Here is a 20,171-nt window from a genome sequence, read left to right as displayed (position 1 = left end):
TCTCTTAACTTCCAGCCATTTATCATTTTTACAGCTAATGACTTGTCCCGAATAAGTATATGAATACACCTATTCAATTACTGTCCTTAAATGATTATATACCTTTCTGTGGCATACTTGTTGATCATTACTTTTGTTTTAGCAATATTCATCTTTAGTCCTAAATCCTTACTAACTCAGCATAACTGATTAAGATTTTCCTCTAATTCTTTGGGATTGTGGTTTATGATCACAATGTCATCCACAAGTCATAAATGGTTTAGATATTCTCCATTCACACTGACTCCTTTCTGCCACCAATCTAACCTTCTGAAAGCTTCCTCAAGGGCGGTAGTAAACAACTCCAGAGATATTGTGTCTCCTTGTCATACTACTTTCTCAATTTTAAATATGCTACTGGCTTTGTCTAGTCTAATAAAGGAGGTAGTGTTCTCATATATTTTCTTCAAAATCATAATGTATGGGGTGTCTATGCCTTGCCTTTCCAGTGCCCAAAACATTGCTTATGCTGTATAGAGTCAAATGCCTTTTCATAATGCAAAAATGCCAGGCATAATGGTGTTTTATATTCATTTGCTTTCTCCATTAGCTGCAATATTACACGAAGGTGATCCACAGTTGAGAATCATGTCCTAAAGCCAGCTTGCTCTTTCAGTTGATTCTTAAGTATTCTTTCTAATCTGTTAGTAATGACCCTTGTGAACAACTTGTAGATGTGGGACAACAAGCTAATTGATTAATAATTTCCGACTTCTGATTTATCTTCTTTCTTATGCAGCAAAACTATGATTGCATTATTTCACTCCTTAGGCGTCACACCTTTCCTAATGTATTTTGTGAAGAACCTTGCCAGTTTCTGTGTCATGCCTCTTCTTCCCAATTTTAACAACTCTACATTAACTTCGTCTTCACCCAGGGCTTTCTGATTCTTCATTTTCTTCAATGCAATGTTTCACCTCATCAGGAAGGATATTGGGTATCAGTGTTCTCCCCAGAAAATTTTGCCAGCTGGGCGGCATTATGAAGTAGTCGGGTGGGGAAGTGTAATACTTCGTAATATTATAAAATTTTCTGTTATTTATAAATGTGACTTAAGCAATCCAGAGCAAAAATTAATTGCATAATTTAACATTATATTGATTTAATGATAATTTGTGCAACAAACATTCAAAAATTTATATATTGGCTAGTGTTATATTTTTTAACTGAAAAATGAAAATTCCAACACACACATAAACACACTAAATTTAACAAATAAGGTACTTTTTATTTAAAAAGTAGAATGTTTTAATAACAAATTTAAAAAAAAAACGATTCTATTAGAATTCAATGCAAAAAAATAATAATGAAAATTTTTAAATTTAAATGTTTTCTGATTTAACTTCTTACTCATTATGGGTTCTTATTTTGTTTCATTTTATTGCAATATATATTATTATATTTGTGCTCCTGTACGGAGACCAAGACAAACAACGCATCTAACAGTTAACATAATTGAACATGGTGTACTAGCCTGCATAATTATAATACAAATTAAAATTATTATATTAGGGCCACCCGTAATTTATTACATATACTCATAAATTGCGCATGTTTTCTGGTCGATTTGCCTGTTTTGATGAATGAAAAAAATCTCAGTTTCTGGAGCAAAAAACCTTAGGCGTAGATAGCAATCTATGCCTGAGACCGAAATACATTAAACCCCTGCTATTTGTGGTATCTGTATTCGCAGTCGCTGATTTAATATAAAATGAAACCTAAAAAAAATGTGAATTTTAAAACGGTATGAACATATTCTATCATAAAAATATGAGCATGGCTAAAATCATCTTGCCCGTTCAAAACAGCACTTAGTGGGTGGGAGGAGAGGGGTGACACAATCGAGAGTGTGGAAGTTTCCCACTAATCCATGTTCAGTATACATTATGCATTTGTCATGGAAGGTTTCCTCATTTGCTTTTAATTGATATGCTTACGAAAATGAAAAATCTACCATTTGCAGTGGGTTAGTGTAAACAGACTTGATTGTGGACAGGTTATTTTCTAACACCTACGAAAATATGGCTACGAATAACAAGGGAATTGTAAAAAGATCAAAGAAGGTGATGACATTAGTGAGTAACATTGAGCTATTAGACAAAATTTTTAATGGTTTAAGTATCGCGTCAGTGGCAAAACATTATAAAATCAGTGAGCCAACGGTACGATCAACGAAGAAATCAGAAGAAAAAATCTGCCGTAGTGTCTGTGAAAACGGGATAATTGCTTAAAAAATTTGCTATGTAACTCAATGTTAAATTAGAAAAAAATGGAAAAGGCTTTAATCAGTGGACAGAAGACCAAACTCAAAATAAAATTCCGTTGAGTTCGCTCATCATTCATGAAGGGCAAAACACCTTTATCAACACTTTAGCAAAACTGATGATAGCACTGGCAGGATAAGTTTTTTTAACTAGCAAAGGCTGGTTTGAAAGGTTTAAAAATCGATACGGCCTTCGTGAAACTTGTAGGCGACTCTACATCAGTGGATTTCGTAGCTACAGAAAATTTCCCAACTGAATTTAAAAAATTAATTACAAAGGATATGTAGATATATACAGGGTGATTCACTACCAGTGCGACAAGCTTGCAGGTGTAGGGGGCACAAAGCCGAATCGGAATACATAGCATTGCAGGGTCCGAAATGCCTTCATCATACGGTAGAGGACGTTGAACAGGAGGTCGCGTGAACAGCGATCCTGCTGGAAGTCAGCATTTGTGAACTGTTTCTGTTGAAGAAACCAAGTAGCAAAAGTCCTCTGGAGTGGATAATCTGCAGGCTATAATGATTGGATGCATTGCAGATGGTATGAACTCATTTGGTTTGTTGACAGTATCCTCCATACAGTGGATTGGGAAATACCCAATCGTTGGCCTATCGCTCGAGTACTCATACTCGGACTGCCTTCTGCAAGACATAGGACATTCTCCTGATTGTCTGGTGTCCTCGTCGTTCACTCTCGATTCATGGTACCTCTCGTGAAACAACCAGTCTCACGTAACCTTCTGTGCACACACATGCGAAAATCGTATGATGAGGAGCACACCTATGCGGGAAACGTTCCTGGTACAAGCGCAGAGCGGCGTGCCCGTTACAGCCCGCAGCTCCATATGCGAGGTGCATGTCGGCCAGTTCAACGTTTGAATACTTGTCCATCCTACTGCCTCGGGAACCGGTTCGCAAATGCTGACTTCCAGCGGGATCGCTGTTAACGCAACCTCCCGTTCAACGTCCTGGAATAGCCAGCACATGATGTCTAATGCTGTCCTTCAGATCTGCCAGTGTTTGACATCCTTCCCAATACACCTGGTTGTTAAAAAAACCCCACAACCAGAAGTCGCATGGGGTGAAGTCTGGTGATCGGGGTGGCCAAGGTGTGTGGAAACAATGGCTGATGACCCATTTGTCTGTAAAGTGTTGCCTTAGCAATCTTTGGACACAATGGTGGATGTGGGGTGGTGCACTATCTTGCATGAATATGGTATCCTGAAGGCACCCACGCTGTTGCAACTCTGGTATTGTAAAATTTGCCAACATTTCATAATATCGCTGTCCAGTGATGGAACAGGTGTGGGATCCAGTCGGTGTTACCTGTTCAAAAAAATATGGCACAATCATGAATGTGGCTGTAAATCCACACCACACTGTCGCTTTTGGAGGATGCAACGGGACCTCTTGGATAACTCGAGGGTTTTCTGTTGCCCAAATGCGACAGTTGTGCGTATTCACTTGTCCATTTAAGCAGAAGTGGACTTCGTCACTCCAAAGGATGTTCCATGGCCAAGTGATATCCACTGCCATTCATGCCAGAAACTGAAGTGCGACGTGAAACGAATATCTGCATCACCATGCTTTAGCTGCTGTAGCATGTGCATCTTGTAAGGACAGTACCGCAACATCTGATGCATTACTAGCCTTACAGTGGAATACGGCATGTCCACTTCACAATAAACAGCTGGTACACTTGCGCAACCACATGGAGACTGACTTGATAAATCCACGACAGCCATAGTCACATCTTCAACACAAGAGGAGTCCACTTGTTTTCGACCTCTACCTGGTTGAACACCAAGATGTCCTGTTGCTTCAAATTTTGCAATCATTTTGCAGACAGCACAAACAGTCATAGGTCCACGCATGCACTTCTCTAATGCCCAGAATTCTCTGATAGCCTTTTTGCTTTGTTGCTGTTCTGACAGTACAGCTTCACTAATAGCACCTTTTCCTGCAACGTTGTTGGCATTGTTACTGTAGTGCAGGCAAACATCTACTGTATGATTTTGAAGAGACTGCTTTGTTTTTATACAGTACAGTAGAGCTGAGTAGTGGCACTGTGGCAAAAACTTACGATTATGCAAATAATGTAAGTTACTTGCATAATCGTAACTAAGATAGTTATGTGACAAATTTTGTAACTAATTTTTTTTTTCCAATAAATGCTGAGTGCATTTTTTATTGTACCTGTTGTCCAAATTTCTCTTCAGTACAATCCTTAGAACCCGCTCCAGGGCCCTCTAGGGATACTTTAATTTTAACAACCCTCTATGTCAGTAGTGAATTCAGAGCTTTCCTGTTTGGGTGTTTGAGCATCATTTAGTATATTTCATCAGGCCCCGGTGCACTATTAGCTGATCGGTTTAGGAAGCTCTCTAGTTCCAGTAATGTAAAAGGTGGATTATACAGAAGAGATGCTGTTGTATGGAAGTTCAAGCTTATACTTTTCTGCATTGGTTTTTTCTGTTTAAAGGCTGGCTCATATGCTGATGTGGCAGAGATTTCAGAAAAGCATTCTGCCAGAGCATTTTCAATTTCCACTGGGGAGGAAACGTCTTTACCCTTCCAGTTTAGAATTCTGAGAGGGATTTATCATTCAGTTTCTTGATTATGTTCTAAATTTTTCTACTCTGTATTTTTAGTAATAGTGAAAGCAAACCAGATCCAAGTGTCTTTTTTTCAATTTTTTTCTGCATGTAACATGCCTTGGCTTTGAGTTTCTTAAATTTAATCAGGTTGTCCACTGGTGGGTGCTTGCATCATTCCACCAGCTATTGGCATGTCTGCGAGGACCAACTGTGATTTTGGGTATGGTACTGGTTGCAGCTGTTATAATCTTTGTACTAATGTGGTCAGTAACATCATTAATAGGCTGGTGTTTTGCAACTTGATCATCAAAGGAAATTGCATCGGTGAACTTGTTCCAATCTGCTCTGGAAAATTTCCATTTTATATTGTGTGCAATTTGCAAATAATCAGGTAATGGTCGCTATTCAGTGGGTTACTTGAAACTAACCACTGAATGATTGGGAACAGTTTTGAGGAACATATTGATAAGTATATGGCAGCAGATACTCCAGTGGGAAAGTGAATATAAGTATCAGCCCCAGTGTTTAATAATATGAGATTCTGGTTGTAAAGAACAGTTTCAATGAGTTTTCATTTGTCCATTTGGGAAGAGCCCCACACAGCGTGGTGGTGCCCATTGAAATATCCTAGCAGAATGAAAAGTGGAAGCTGCTCTGTGAGATTCTCCAGTTCTTTCGCAGTGAATTTTTTGTTTGGGGAAAGGTACACAAACACTACAGTTAATATAAAACTCAAAACAATACATACCGCTACACAGCTTCTAACGTGGTCTGTAGAGGGATCTGTTTTGTAGGGACCTTGTTGTCAGCAAGTATGGCTACACCTCCTCTTGTTAGATACTATAGTTTTTAATCACTGGAGTCACCTGAGTGGTTAGACTGGTTTCTTGCAGGCAGAGGATGATTGGACTATGTTGTTTGTTTAGATTATAAATATCAAAAATATTGCTTCGTAGACCTCTACAGTTCCACTGTATAATGTTCTGCATTATTTAGTTTTAGAGGTTGTATATGGTTTGTCCAGCCTGTTTGAGCCGATCTAGTTTTGCCCTTTCTTTTTTTCTGAAGGTAGGGAGGCTAATGTCCATGTCACCTTCTGCATGCAAATCCAATATTGGTTCATCCTGCAAGGTACCAGCATCAATATTCATATTTCCTGAGCATGGTTGGTCTGCAATGTTTGGAGCTGATGTTTTGAATTTTGCAGTTTCTGGCAGAGTATCAGTTGCAGTTGGTGGAACTGTTAGCAGAGTATTGCTAGCACAAGTTACTTTACATCGTTCTGTAGGTGGCAGCTGTGGGGACAATAGCACTGATTGAGCCCAATCAGCAAGTGAGATGGATGGGGATACTGTGACAGCCGTTTGTGTACAGTTGACTGGTATTTTTTGGTTGCTGCAGCATAGGTAACTTTTGGCATGTTGAGTATAACTTGCTTCCTAGCTTCCTGGTAGGTGACCTTTTGTTCGACTTTGTATTTCTGGACCATTTTTCCTACCCTCCACACAGTTCATATGCTTTTGAATATGCTGGATGCTGTATGAGCTTTAGAGTTGCAGTTTGGGTAGACGGTGTCCCCTCAACATATTGTTTGCGAGTGTCCAAACTTTTGACACTTGAAACCTAAGGTTGGTGTACTAAATGCTAGAATAATGTTCTTAGTGGGAACAAGTTCACCATATTTTTTAACCATTATATTTTTTGCAAAAATGACTTTTTGATCTTGTAGTACTTCTACTATCTCATCTTCAGTGACACTCATTAGATCCCACTCTGCTATTACTCCTTTGGGACAATTTAATGTAGCATGACCTGTACAGGTATTCCAACAAAAGTTGACAATTTCAGTAGAGAATGAAAATGCTGATGCTTAGTGGTTTCAACTAGTAGATCTCCAGGTTGGAGTCTTTTCACCATTTTCGGTGAACCAGTCACATTTTCCAGATATTCCTGAATTAGAAATGGTAAAAGGGCACTTGTAGGTTTGGATGAAAGAGAATGTAATATGAGGAATGTTGGAAATTCCTGCTGATTCTCATTTTTACGTAGTCTCTCAGATTGTGATATGTCACGTTTGGTTTCATTCAAGTCATGACATGAGCATCTAGGCTCAAATGCTGGGTAGTTGTCAAAATTCATGGTTTGGTTGTAGTTTTCAATCTAATTCTAGGTTTAAGTTAAGGATTTTGCACATGTACTTTTAAACTCAATAGAATTATATATAATTACAAGTAACTGCTCAGAAGTGTTTCCAATTCAGGCTAACTTATTCCTTTAGCTAGGCCTAGCAAGGAAAGTACAAGGAAACCTACTTTTGAAACTGAAGGTAAAACTAATCCTTCCAGTGCAATTGTACCAATGCTTACTGTAATATACTTGTTATACTAATATGACAATTAAAACTAATCTGTGAAATAAATTCTTAATTTAAAAAGAACTAATACCATCTTCTCCAGTAACTATAGTTCACTAAGATCATTAAAGCCACATTCATTTATCGGTCCAAAAATTACCAATATGTACCTATAATTTAAGAGTTAGAAAAAATATGACTGCATCCTTCAGACACCCAGACTTAGGTTATCACTCTACACAGCCTGAAAATTTCTCCAATTTCTCTTAATATGTAGATTTATAGTATAAACAAAAAAGCTTGTGTTAGATTCATTAAATAAACTTCATTATTATTCTTTTAAAAACAATACCTTAATCAAAAGTTGCTTATTGGTATCCCACCATTTGATATTGGTACTTGCAGACAGCAAATTATTTTTATCCACAACTTTAATTGCAGTAACTGGACTTCGATCTCCTTTCCATTTGCTATAAAGAAAGGGGAGGGGAATCAGTTTATCTAAAACATGTACAAAAAACAAATCATGTTTCTTAAAACAATTTGTATATAATAACTATGAATATTAGAGGTAAAAAATTATAATGAAGAGGAAGTGTGAAAAATCCAAAGTTCTGTTGTGGTTTTCTTAAGTCCCTAACCTGCTGGATAGATGCCACTTCTGATGCCTTCCACAGATATATAACCCTAACATATCCTATGCTCTGAGGTAGCCAGTTTATTAAGTACACTGATCGAAGAGTCAGCAGCACCTCCTTTAACCACCAGGACTGTCTCACTTTCATGCTCAAGTAGAGCCTCGAGTCAATGCCCTACCAACATGAACACCACAAGTTGCTGAAAGCGGTCCACAGAGATGCTGGCCTGTGCAGACTTGATCATATTCCACAACTGCCTAAGATATCCCTATGGTGAGATATCCCTAACACGAACAGCTCACCCTACAAATGCTCAATCAGATTAAGACCTAGTGACTAAGCAACCCAACAGGGCATTCTAAAATTACTCTAATACTCCTTTAACCATTCCCAAATAATCCATGCCTTATGACATGGTGCATTATCCTGTTGAAGTAACTACTACCAGATGAATAAAATATAAGTATGAAGGGATGCACCAGGTTGGGGCGCCTCCATAGCCAGGTGGGAAGGAGCAGCAGTGCGTAGCACACGCTTCTTGATTAGACCGGGGTTCGAGCCCGTCACCACCAAATATGGAGGATGCGGAAAGGTCAGAGAATGACCACCGCATATCCCGGAGCAATATGGCCTTAGTTGCTAATGCTCCTAAAAACCAAATAACAAACAAAACAAGCACCAGGTTGGCAAAAATGCTCAAGCAACGTGTGTCATCCATATGATGATTCTCCAGCATCAGGGATCTAATAGATGCCATGGAAACACTACACACAGCATCACACTTCCACCACCATTATTTGGGGCAGCAATGCTGGTTTCTTTAATGGCAAACCTGAAGGAAAGTATTCTTTATTATTTACTATTATTAAGTGAGAATTTAAAAACCTGAGTGATATCTGCTGTTGCTTTATTGAAACGTATTATGTTATCATTGATTTAACCTTCTTTCTTGTACATTAAAGAGTATCCCATATATTTCAAATTTTCAACTTCTAAAATTTTATTTTACTTCTGACTGGATTTTCTGACCTACAAAGGTCATTACTGTGATTTTATCATATTATATCTTACCGGAGGCCATTTACTGAATTTCAAACATTTGCAAATAAAAATGTCTAAATCTGCTTATCTTCCTAGTGTTATATAGCAATCCTCCCCAACAGAAGGTTTGCCAACCATGGATATGAGATAACATGGTTTTATATCTGCACATGGAAAATTTAACATCTGAACGTATCTTATATATATGCAGCTCAGTCCAGTCTTCTTAAATTAACAAACATGACAATTCTTACTCCTGCCTCCTGTCTAGTCGGAAGTGACAATGGAGGGATGTTTATGATTTACCCAGTGATTCCCAAATATGTGTCAGGAATCACATTTTGTGTTAAAAGCCATTATATTCGAGGTGTATCTAAAGAATGATTGGCATTGAACTCAATGGGATTTCTCCTAATCTCACAGAACACTTGGAGTTGGATGTAGAGCACCAAAGTACAGGCTATGCAATTCGGAAACAAGTGTAGTTATCTTCTTAATGATATACTTGTCAGTACCATATATAGGTAACCCTCGTATAACACAGTAGTTAGGTTCCTATAAAATCTTGTGTAGTGTGAAACCATGTTATACAGGACTAAGAACCAGTACAAAAAAAAGAGGGTCGCATTCCAAAAGCTAACAAATATACACCTTTTTTATAACTAATGGAAACTTTTTTTATTAAAAATAGTAATAACTGAACAGACGTCTTACAAACTGTGATACATATATATCAGATGTACATTCATTTAATTTCCTTCCTCTTCATTGCTGTTAAGCACAATCAAACGAGAATGCTTTCTCTGTTGCAGAATATCTTCACCTTCTGAACTTTCTTCTGCAGCAGCTAGATTTCGTGTATCTTATGCTCTTTTTAAAAAATCAGTAATCTGGGTTTGTTAGCTTTTTCTTGATAGATCTCTGCAAATTTCATGGTATGGAGCTAAGCATTTTTGAAGCTCCCTTTTGAACTTTGTGCTCCTTTCAGTCAAAGAATCTGCATTCAAAAAATAAGATTCTAATTGCTTGGCTAAGTTTATACTTTCCTGTATGCTTTTTAGTATAAAACTTGGAACTTCAGAATTTTCATTCGTGTTATTATCCTCTGAATTGATTTGGTTTACCTCCGATGCATTTCCACCAAATCCGCTTCGCCAGCCTCTTTTTCTACCAGTTATTCTTGAATGTCTTCAGTAGTCATATCATCAAAACCTTCTCCTCTATACCGACTTAGCAAGTTTCGTTTTCTGCTGATTTGACCATATTTCCTGAATGAACTGACTCTGGCCATACATTTTTCCAACACCCATTTAATGTTGACGGTTTTACTTCTTTGAGTGATAAAGCTCGATACAGTCCAAAACTGAAAAATGTTTCCATGCCTCCATCACTTCAATAGATTAGAAATTAATTTTTATCCAAAATCCATTGTAACAATTTTCTGATGTAATGAGTTCTAAAGGTGGATATAATGCCTTGAATGGCTGAATTAAAGAAGTTGTATTAGATGGTAGGAACATTACTTCAATGTTTGGTTGATTTAACACTTGGCTTAGTGCCGTGAAGGGTGTTTGTAAAGTCAGGGTACCTGTGTGTGCCTGTGCACCTTACAATAAAGATCATATTTATTAAATCTTTTGGATGGCCTTGTGTTAGTCAATTAAACTTTTAAATCTAGATATTTCCACAGCTGGCACAAAACAATTTAGAAACCATTCTTTAAATAAATTGGCAGTTAGCCAAGCTTTTTTATTTGCTTCCCAACATACCAGAAACGAGTTTTTATTTACACCTTTCATTGTGCGAAGATTAGAGGATCTATAAACTAGCATAGGTTTTATCATATAATCTCCTGATGCATTACTGCACATACGTAATGTTACATGATCTTTCAATGGCTTAAAACCTGGCGCAGTTTTCTCTTTTTTTCAAATAAATGTTCTGTTGAGCATTTTTTTCCACTAAAGATCTGTCTTGTTGGCAGTGAAAACTTTATGTATATCCTTGCTCTTCAGTAATTTTTTGAAATTCCTCTGCATACTTCTTGGCAGCTTCACTATCAGCCAATACACTTTCCCCTTGAATTCTTCTGTTATATAATAAGAAACGGTTTTTAAATTGCTCAAATCAACTTTACTGGCAACAAAGTCCGAGTTAACAGAAGATTCTCAATTTTCTTTTAAATGGTTATAAATTTTTAGTGACTTTGGTTTAATTACATTGCCATCTAATGGGATCAGTTTTTTTTTACTGCTATTGTCAATCTAAATACTGAGTGCTTTTTCCATTTTCTCAATTATTGGCATGGGACGAGCTGTCATATTTGTGGCAACAGTCATCCTCTCTGGCGGTGCCGTCTTTCATCAGGATAATGCGCCATGCCACACCGCCCAAACCTTGTGGTTGGTTGGTTGATATGATGTTTAATGGCACAGGGGCTGCTAAGGCCATATTGTGCCTGATTCTATTCAGTAGTGCCATTACCAGTTAAAATCTGTAAAATAATCCCGTCTGCTTTAAGAAATAAAAGAACTCAGCTAGATTTGCATAGTCTCCAATCAGATGTGGTAATGTCAAAGGTTCTTGCAGATGTGAAAGCGATTTAAAAATTTTGTTTCGATAATTATTATAATGATTGCAATTTATTAGAATATGCCTCACCGTAAGTGTAGTCTGACAAAATGTACAAATAGGCGGATCTTCCCCCTTGAGGAGATAAATATGGGTTAGATACGTATGCCCAATACGCGTCCTAGCCAGGATCACCTCCTCTTGCCTATTTGATCGCATGCTTGAGGGCCACAACTTAGGTTCCTGTTTAAATTGAAGCAGTTTATTGCCGTACTGAGCCTGCCAGATTTGCAACCATTGCTCTTCACACACGTTTTTTATGACTGATTTGTAGTCTGTGTATGGCACTTGGTAGTTAGGAGATCTTACATTGATTGGATGTTTAGCGGCTTGATCTGCGTATTCATTTCCTTTGATGCCTACATGGCCTGGTATCCAACAGAAACTGACTGATTTGTTTACAGCTTGTAACGCAATAATCTGTGATCTAATTTGCTTCAAGACGGGGTGGATTGGTTTGGATGGATTTTTCAACGATTTTATTGCACTCAGAGAATCAGAGTAGATCATAATTCGCTTCCTGGAGAGATTAATTACGTGATCCAGAGCTATTTTAATCGCCCACAGTTCAGCAGAATAGATGCTGCATTCCTCTGGAAGGCAGCCGCTAGTTAGTACACCAGTTAACTCTTCAGGAGGCTTCCGGATCAGCTAGTGTATAATCTTGCTACCTCTACTCTGCCAGTTGGTGACTGGAGGGAGTCCGAGTAGTGTGTATGCGGGGAGCATTGTCAAGGCCAACGTTATGTCAAGGATCTGGGTATATTCGTACCATGCATACACCATATCCAAAAATTTCATTACTTCATACAGCATGTCACCCCCCACTTTTTCTTACTGTTGAATACAGCATGAATTGTCAAACTAATAGAGTAAGATTATCTACTAAAAAAATCTAAAACTCCCAAACAATTCCTAATTCATTTCACAAATATATGTGGTCTCAATTCTAATCTCAACGATGCCTGTTTCCACTTGCAGTCTGCAAAAACCCCATTTACTTTTTCTGACAGAATCTGAGTTATCAGTTGATTCAACTACTGCTCATTTCAGTTGCCCAAATTATTCGCTGTATGATTCTTTTTGCCTCAAAAGTGGTACTTGTGCATATGTCCGTTCTGATATTCCCTGTCAGAGACTTGGTAATTGGGAATCTCCTCTCTTCGATCTTCTCTGGCTTAAAATCTCTCTACCTCATTGTGTCTCTACTGTTCTCCTAACTCCACTAATCACTTGGAGCTCTTTGACTTCCTCCAGTCCAACATTCCTAACAGTGAGGTAATTTTCCTTTATTATTTTAATGTTCACAACTCCAGCTGGCTTCCATTTTCTAGTCACACCGACTCAGCTGGTCAAGATGCTGAGGCTTTTGCAATTACTAATGTCCATTTACCTGCAAGAATACAAGACAATCCTAACCATACAGCGAACATGCTTGACATTTGTCTCACAAACGACCCTTCTAAGTACACGGTCGAAGTGAGTGGTCTTTTAGGCACCTCAGATCATAACTTGGTGATTGTCTCTTCTCCAATGGAGCCTTTATCTCATGGCTATTCCCAACCTCATGTTGTTTGGCATTATAAGAATGCAAAATGGGATGAACTGCGAGATGTCAATATTTGTCAGATCGTGTCAGCGAAATTCTTCTTGTAGGAATGGAATCCTTTATTCCACACTCCACTTTAAAATCTCGTCCTTTATCTAAACCTTGCTTTTATAATAAATGTGCTAAGACTGTTCAAGAGAAGAATGTTGCATATTGTAATTGGCTTGCTTCCAATTCTTCAGTTTCATTTTCTGCCTACACCAAAGCTCGCAACAATTGTAAAGCAGTTATTAATCAGTCCAAACTAGATTTTGAACAGACTAAGAGTAGAAAACTTGCTTTTTTCCCTAATGGTATTAGTATTAGTAACGGCCGCATGGTGCAAGAAAGCCTATGGCTTATGCTGCACCAGCCAAAAAAAAAAAAAAAAAAAAAAATCCAAACAAAACAATGATAAAAACAAAAAAATAAAATAAAATAAAATAAAATAAATAACTAAATAATAATAATTAATAAAAAAACAAGGAAATTAAACCTATCATCCTATGCGCTTCCCTTACCCGAAAGTACTATCCAGATGACCTTTGAATTTCCCCAAAACTGTCGGCCTCTACCACCCACGAAGGCAACTTATTCCAGTAATTTATATTCTAATCGAGAAGCGTGTGCTACGCACTGCTGCGCCTTCCCACCTGACTACGGAGGCACCTAGAAAACTTGTACCCCCCCTGATTGGCTATCTATAGGAGTATTCTTTTACCATTTATATCTTTACTTATCTACTTTTTATTTTTTATCTTCATATACCATACAAAAATACCTGAAGGATGCTCACAGAACTATGTTCAGGGTCCTACTATAGGAACGGGTATAGCAACCCCAAACTGCCTTAGCACCAGCGTTTTGCCTTCTTTAGTACTCTTTATGCTTTCCTACCCCCAATATTTTTATTTCTCGTGAGCCATTAGTTTACCAAACGCAATACCCGAGATGCTCCTTTTCCGCTTTAAAACACTTTCCTTGCCTATACAATGTTCAGCGACTATATACCACTACTTTGCTAGCCATTTATTCCTTTCTATCCTGGGATGCATTCCTTCAATCGTTTAACGCTACCACTAACACCCCCTTTATATTCATAACAAAATTTGGTTAAATTAATTTTAATGTACTACTTCACTAGTTTAACTTAACTTATTTTAATTTATTTTATTTTAAAACTTTCCCGATTCCTTACACCATAGATTGGCAGCCCATACCACATACCGTCTCCGTAGCCAAGTGGTCAAGAGCGGGAGTGCAGTAGCACACGCTCTTTGAGTAGACCGGGGTTCAAGCCCCTGACTGCTGAATACGGTCGATCTGCCAACCCGCACTGGACCAACGTGGCAGATTATGGTCCATTTCCCTCAGCATGAATTGTTGAGGAGGCTTCCATCCAGAGTGGGTTGATAATGGCTGTACTTTACCTTTTTTTTTTTTTACCACATACCATAGTCCACATTCATTCTAAACATTTTATTTCTCCACAACAATACAGATCGTTACGACTCTATATAAGTTATTCCATTTCTTGCTTTTTATTCTTGTTATTCTTTACTTCCAGTCTCTGTCGGGTCAGCCATGAAATATACACACCACACTATCAAAATTAATATTAAATTTAAACAAAATATTTTACTGACTAAAACTAACCTTACCTACTTTTCACGTGTACCACGTGGGGCGAGTATTTCATGTCAGAAACAGAGACTATACCCACTTATTGCCGTTTCCTCCTTTGATTTCTGTGGCTGACCCCCGAAAAAGGCACTGAAATCACAGGACGAACAGCACTAAGTTATTCTTATTATTCCCTATTACTTCTCCTTTATCTTAGCTCCCTTCTTTGTTCATCGTGATAGTTCCGTTCGCCCTTTGTTCTCCATAGCTAGCGTTACTAGTAACGTAACGTTAGCACATTGCCCTTCACCACTACTAACTTATGTAGATATTATGGTCATTGGGTACGTTCTGCATATAGCAGTATCCCAGGTCCATAATCCCTTATTATTTTTTTTTTATTTCTATTATTAATAATATCTTAAACTGTTGCTTCCATTAAAACATACATATATATATACATATATATATATATACATATATATATATATACATATATATATATATATATATATACACACAAACAAAATATTTAAACAAAAAAAAATTTAAAAATAAAATAAAACATATATAAAAAAGAAAAAAGTTCATTAAGAAATGAGCAATGAAAGCTCTATTATTTGGCAAAACACAAAAGCTCCTGCTTTAGGGAATCAGGACACACTGTGCCAAGTATGTTACTGGAACAATAATCAAGGTAACTACCACTTAAACAGCAGAGAAGTGGAATTAGCAGAAGAATACTATTCTGCAACTCCTTAAAGGGAAAATCCTCGAATATGCTCATCAACAGTATAACTACTTCACTTGGTGTGGCTTTTCACAGTTCTGATGCTTACCCCGTAAATCTATAGGCAACCTTCCTGCAGTAATCAGAAGTTAACTTAAAGGAACAATTATTTTTTACTGTATACACAGAGAAAGTCTCTTTACACATTTTTACTCTCTCTCTCTCTCTCTGTACTTTCAGTACAAAGTAAGTGAAAGTACAGTCCCGCTGTGTTGGTGTTTCTTTCTTAGAAATTTTCGAGCTATATTTGAGCAGTGTATCAATCCCATAAGAAATGTGTTTTGCTCATTTTTTGGCTGTCTGCTATATAAAGTTTGTAAGAAAGACTTCTTTTCTTCCATGGTAAAGTTCTGTGTGCACTTCCATTTACACAAATGCTGCACTTCTGTATATGATTTACCTACCACAGTGAGTCCTGTTTTAGTACAAATGCACTCTTCACTGTGAAGACAATGTCTCTTTTTGGAACTTGCATTTGTACATGTGGACATTTCAAACATCCTTTTTCTATTTGGGTGGCATTTCACTTTGATTTTCACTTTCATTATCACTACTGCTAGATATGCTTCAGAGAACAGAAAACAATAAGCAGTCTTATTAATATGTAAATAATACTGCTGTTGTAACACCTCAGCAGAAATTGGCTCTCACTTGACAAGAAAATGGCAAAGTACAAATGCTATGATCTATGAACACAAAAGTTTACAGTAGGGAATAAAGTCGAAGAGTCATTCCTTCTTCAAACTGACAAATACAACTCGAGCGGTGTAACTTCATAAGGGTTTACATTATTCTCTCAAAACTGATGCATGAGTTGACATCTGAAAATACCATTTCTAACAAAAACTATTTTCAAAATTTTGTTATTTATTTCCTTCTTCAAACTAGCAATTCAGATCCATTCACAATATCTTGATCTGTAAGAAGCATAAATAATTTGACAAAAGTTTTTAGAAATCAATATTACTTACTGTTTTATTTCATTAAAATGTACCTCCCAACTGATGATATATGTGTCATCAGAACAACTGAATAGGGAATCTGAGTCCACATGCCAACTTACACCATTCACAGCTTCATTGTGGCCACCTACCTTCAAAAAAATATTAAAAAGTAGAATTTCCATTAACTATATATAAATAAGACCTGATATTCAATTATTCATGCTCAAACTAATAATAAAACAGAAGTTTTCTGATGCATGCAATATATACAAACAAAATTTAGCTTAACCCCACAGCCATGGCATTACACCAGCAAGGTGTAATTTGCAAAAAAAAAATTGTAATTTCCTGTACCTTCCTAAATACAGACAAATTTTTACTTGATAGGTTTTTAATTTTTTATTTATTGTTTTCTTTAAGTCATAGCATGAGTGCATCTAGCAGATACAGCCCCACCACGATGACTCTACTTTTCACTTGTAATAATGCTAATGTCAGAAACTACTAATGCTGGAAATCTTAGAATTTTTTTTTTTTTTTTATATGAAAACCCCAAACACGAGAGGCATTAGAAACTATAGTACCTAGTACTGTGCTTGGGTTGGACATTGAGAAGACGAAAGAAGATATTTGTTGACATTAGACTTGAACTTCCATAGACTGTAATTTTCAGGAAATACGTATGAAGGAAGGTTGTTCCAGAAAACAGCAGTTGAATGAATAAACAAGGAAGATGAAAAGTTGATTCTATGACTTTAAAGTTGGACAGTAAATGGATGTTGGCTGGCGGTGGCATGTGTTCGGCCTGTTTAGAAAGAGAAAGCAGGAATTATAGAAGCCAATTCAGAAGAACAGTGCCCACGAAAGTATCTGTAGAAAAGGCATGCAGCAGAAACAGTACGTCTATGAGACAGCAAAATTGCGTGGAATTCAGATTTGTCAGTGGCAACAATGAACACAATAAAGGAGAAAGACATACTAGAAGTGGTCGGCACCAACGAAGGTCAACTACAACAATAACCAAGGCTACAAAATACATATCAGTTTTTACAGTTCAATAACATGCGTTTTTGCTTCCTTTTATGTTTTCTTTACTTATGTGCCACTCTGGCTACTTCACCGATGTCCCCAGATAAAGTTTTTAATTGAACTAATTAAAAATATATGACTATTTTTCTTCATTCTTCTGAGGATATTATGTGGTTTTTGTAATTTTGGCAGATCGGGGATATAGTAGCAATATTTTATTAGTCATTCCCGAGTTATGTGAAATTCGACTTACGCAAGAAGTACTGGAACTTATCTCTTACGTATGTCGGGGACTTACTGTATTTTTGGATTAACCAGGAAATCGATTGTCTAAGAATATTTTTTTACCATCTATCCCAGAAAATCAAGAGTCTGCTGTATGAAAAACATAACTATTACTGATCCTTATCAGGCTGCTGACAAACGGAATAAATATTTTGCATCTACATTCAAGAATTAAGAAGATTTCAGAGATGGGGATACCGTAAGCATACCAAATTTTAACCGGAGCTAAATGATTCAATGATAACTGAAAGAAAAGTAGAAGAAAAACTGTAGCTTAAAGAAAATAAGTCACCTGGGAATGATGGAATCTATTCAATGATACTAAAAGAAGCAGCAAAAGAGGTAAGCGAACCCTTTGCCAAAATTAAGAGGATTCTTGAATCCAGAGGATTAACTTGCATGCTAGGAAAATTAATGGAGTCGATGGTTAAAGAAGTAATGCAAGAGCATCTTGAAAGGAATACAGTAATGTGTCAATCACAGAACAGATTTATTAAAGAGAGATCCTATCTGACCAATCTAATTGGCTACTATGATGATGCAATCAGGAAGTAACTGAATGCAACATTAATTTTGACATCATATTTTTTGATTCGGTAAAGTTTCTAATACGATTCTACATGAACTCGTGCCATACAAATTGAAGCAACGTGGCATTAGGGGATCAAGTTACTGCTATAGATAAAGGGATGGTTGAATGGCAAGGGACAGAGAGTAGTTATTAATGGCCACTGTTCTTCATGGTTGTTGTTTGTTAGATTTATTGGTGCATCAGCAACTTAGGCTATAATGCACTAATTACTGTCTGATATTTTCTTCGTTTTTCTTTCAGGAGACAGGGGGTCAGATAAGGTGATATTTATTAATAAATTTTAGAAAAAGAAAAATGTCATCCATGTTCTCTCGATCTCCTTAGGACACACTGTAGTGTTAAATGATTGTAATTATGAAAATTAGAGGAAAAAGCTGTTTTCTGTTCTTTTTGATATTGCGGGCATTCTATGATGATACTCTTTACTGTTAGTGGGCATAAACAATTACTGACCCCTACATAGCCAGGTGGGCAGGAGCAGCAGTGCGTAGCACATGCTTCTTGATTAGAAAGGGGTTCGAGCCCGTGAGCCACCAAATACGGAGGATGCGGAAAGGCCAGGGAATGACCACCGCATATCCCAGGAGCAATATGGCCTTAGTTGCTAATGCTCCTAAAAACCAAATAACAACATAAACAATTACTGCATTGTGGAGGGTCACTATTTGTTAGTAGATTGCTGTGAGTGAGGAAAGTATGGTTCTTCATGGAAAAATGTTATTAGTGGAGTTCCTCCAAGTTTGGTGTTGGGCCCAATTATTGTTCTCAGTATTTATTAGACTCATAATAACTGCAATGCAACAACACATCAACCATATAACTAAATTTTATTAAAATAATAATAATAAAATAAAACCAGATAAAATTGTGTAAAAATAAACAATAACATAAAATCAGATAAAATTGTGTAAAAATAAACAATAACATAAAATCAGATAAAATTGTGTAAAAATAAAACAATAAAATAAAATACACTGATTGTACAATAAAAGTGATAAAATAATATATAATATTAAAAATTTAGAAATTACACTATACGGAATTAAAAGCAATAAAAACAACTGTAGCTTCAGAGGCGATTGCCTCCTTTATCAACAGTAAGACTTAACTTGTCACGGTATATCCTAAATAACTGCAAGATCATGGTTCGCAGCATGTGTTATCATAGGAGCAAGGGCAGCACTCTCCACGCGTGCTCGGAAATGGCTCAGGAGCGTGCCAGGCAGAACCGTTCATCCCATCCAAGAATTATTGTTTCAAAGAGGTTAAAGATCCATACCCATGGAGGGTACAGGTGAGGTCATATATGAGATTAAATGCCCGGATTGTGGGTGTGCTACGTTGAGGATCAATGCAGGTTCAAAGATAGTATGAGGGAGCATATTAATACAACAAAGACCAAGGATTATGGGGAAATCTCTTGTGGCTGAACATTTGTGGGAGGAGAACCACCAAATTTCACCTTGCGATACCGTCATAGTTGACCGTTCACATGGATATTGGAATCACAAATGGCTCGAGAGCTTGCAAATTTGTTCTTCTGAGCATAATACAATTAAAACAGACAGCGGAATCCGCATTTCATCCCCTTTTGAAGAAACCATTATTCTTGGACGGATGAACGGTTCTGGCTGGCACGCTCCCTGAGCCATTTCTGGTTTCAGTGCACATGTGGAGAATACTACCCTATGTTCTGAAAATAACACATGCTGCAAGCCCTGATCCTGCAGTTAATTAAGGATGTACCATGACAAG

The 20,171-nt window shown here is 37.1% G+C and overlaps 1 protein-coding gene across 2 annotated transcripts in view; it reads right to left on the bottom strand.

The window, feature by feature from the left end:
* LOC150084591 (WD repeat-containing protein 43-like) overlaps positions 1–20,171 on the bottom strand; it is a 168,738-nt gene that overhangs the window by 135,080 nt on the left and 13,487 nt on the right. For both annotated transcript variants that reach the window (XM_090375342.1, XM_090375343.1), the window contains exons 3-4: positions 16,538–16,659; positions 7,608–7,725 (exon numbers count right to left, since the gene is read on the bottom strand). In XM_090375342.1, the coding sequence (XP_090231468.1) occupies positions 7,608–7,725; positions 16,538–16,659 (240 nt within the window). The remainder of the gene's footprint in view (positions 1–7,607; positions 7,726–16,537; positions 16,660–20,171) is intronic.

Source organism: Mastigoproctus giganteus, chromosome 6, assembly GCF_048544385.1.
Source record: "Mastigoproctus giganteus isolate SK-2022 chromosome 6, ASM4854438v1, whole genome shotgun sequence".
Classification (NCBI taxonomy): Eukaryota; Metazoa; Arthropoda; class Arachnida; order Uropygi; family Thelyphonidae; genus Mastigoproctus; species Mastigoproctus giganteus.
The sequence above is the reverse complement of the archived record's forward strand: the minus strand, read 5'-3'. Positions and strand labels throughout refer to the sequence as shown.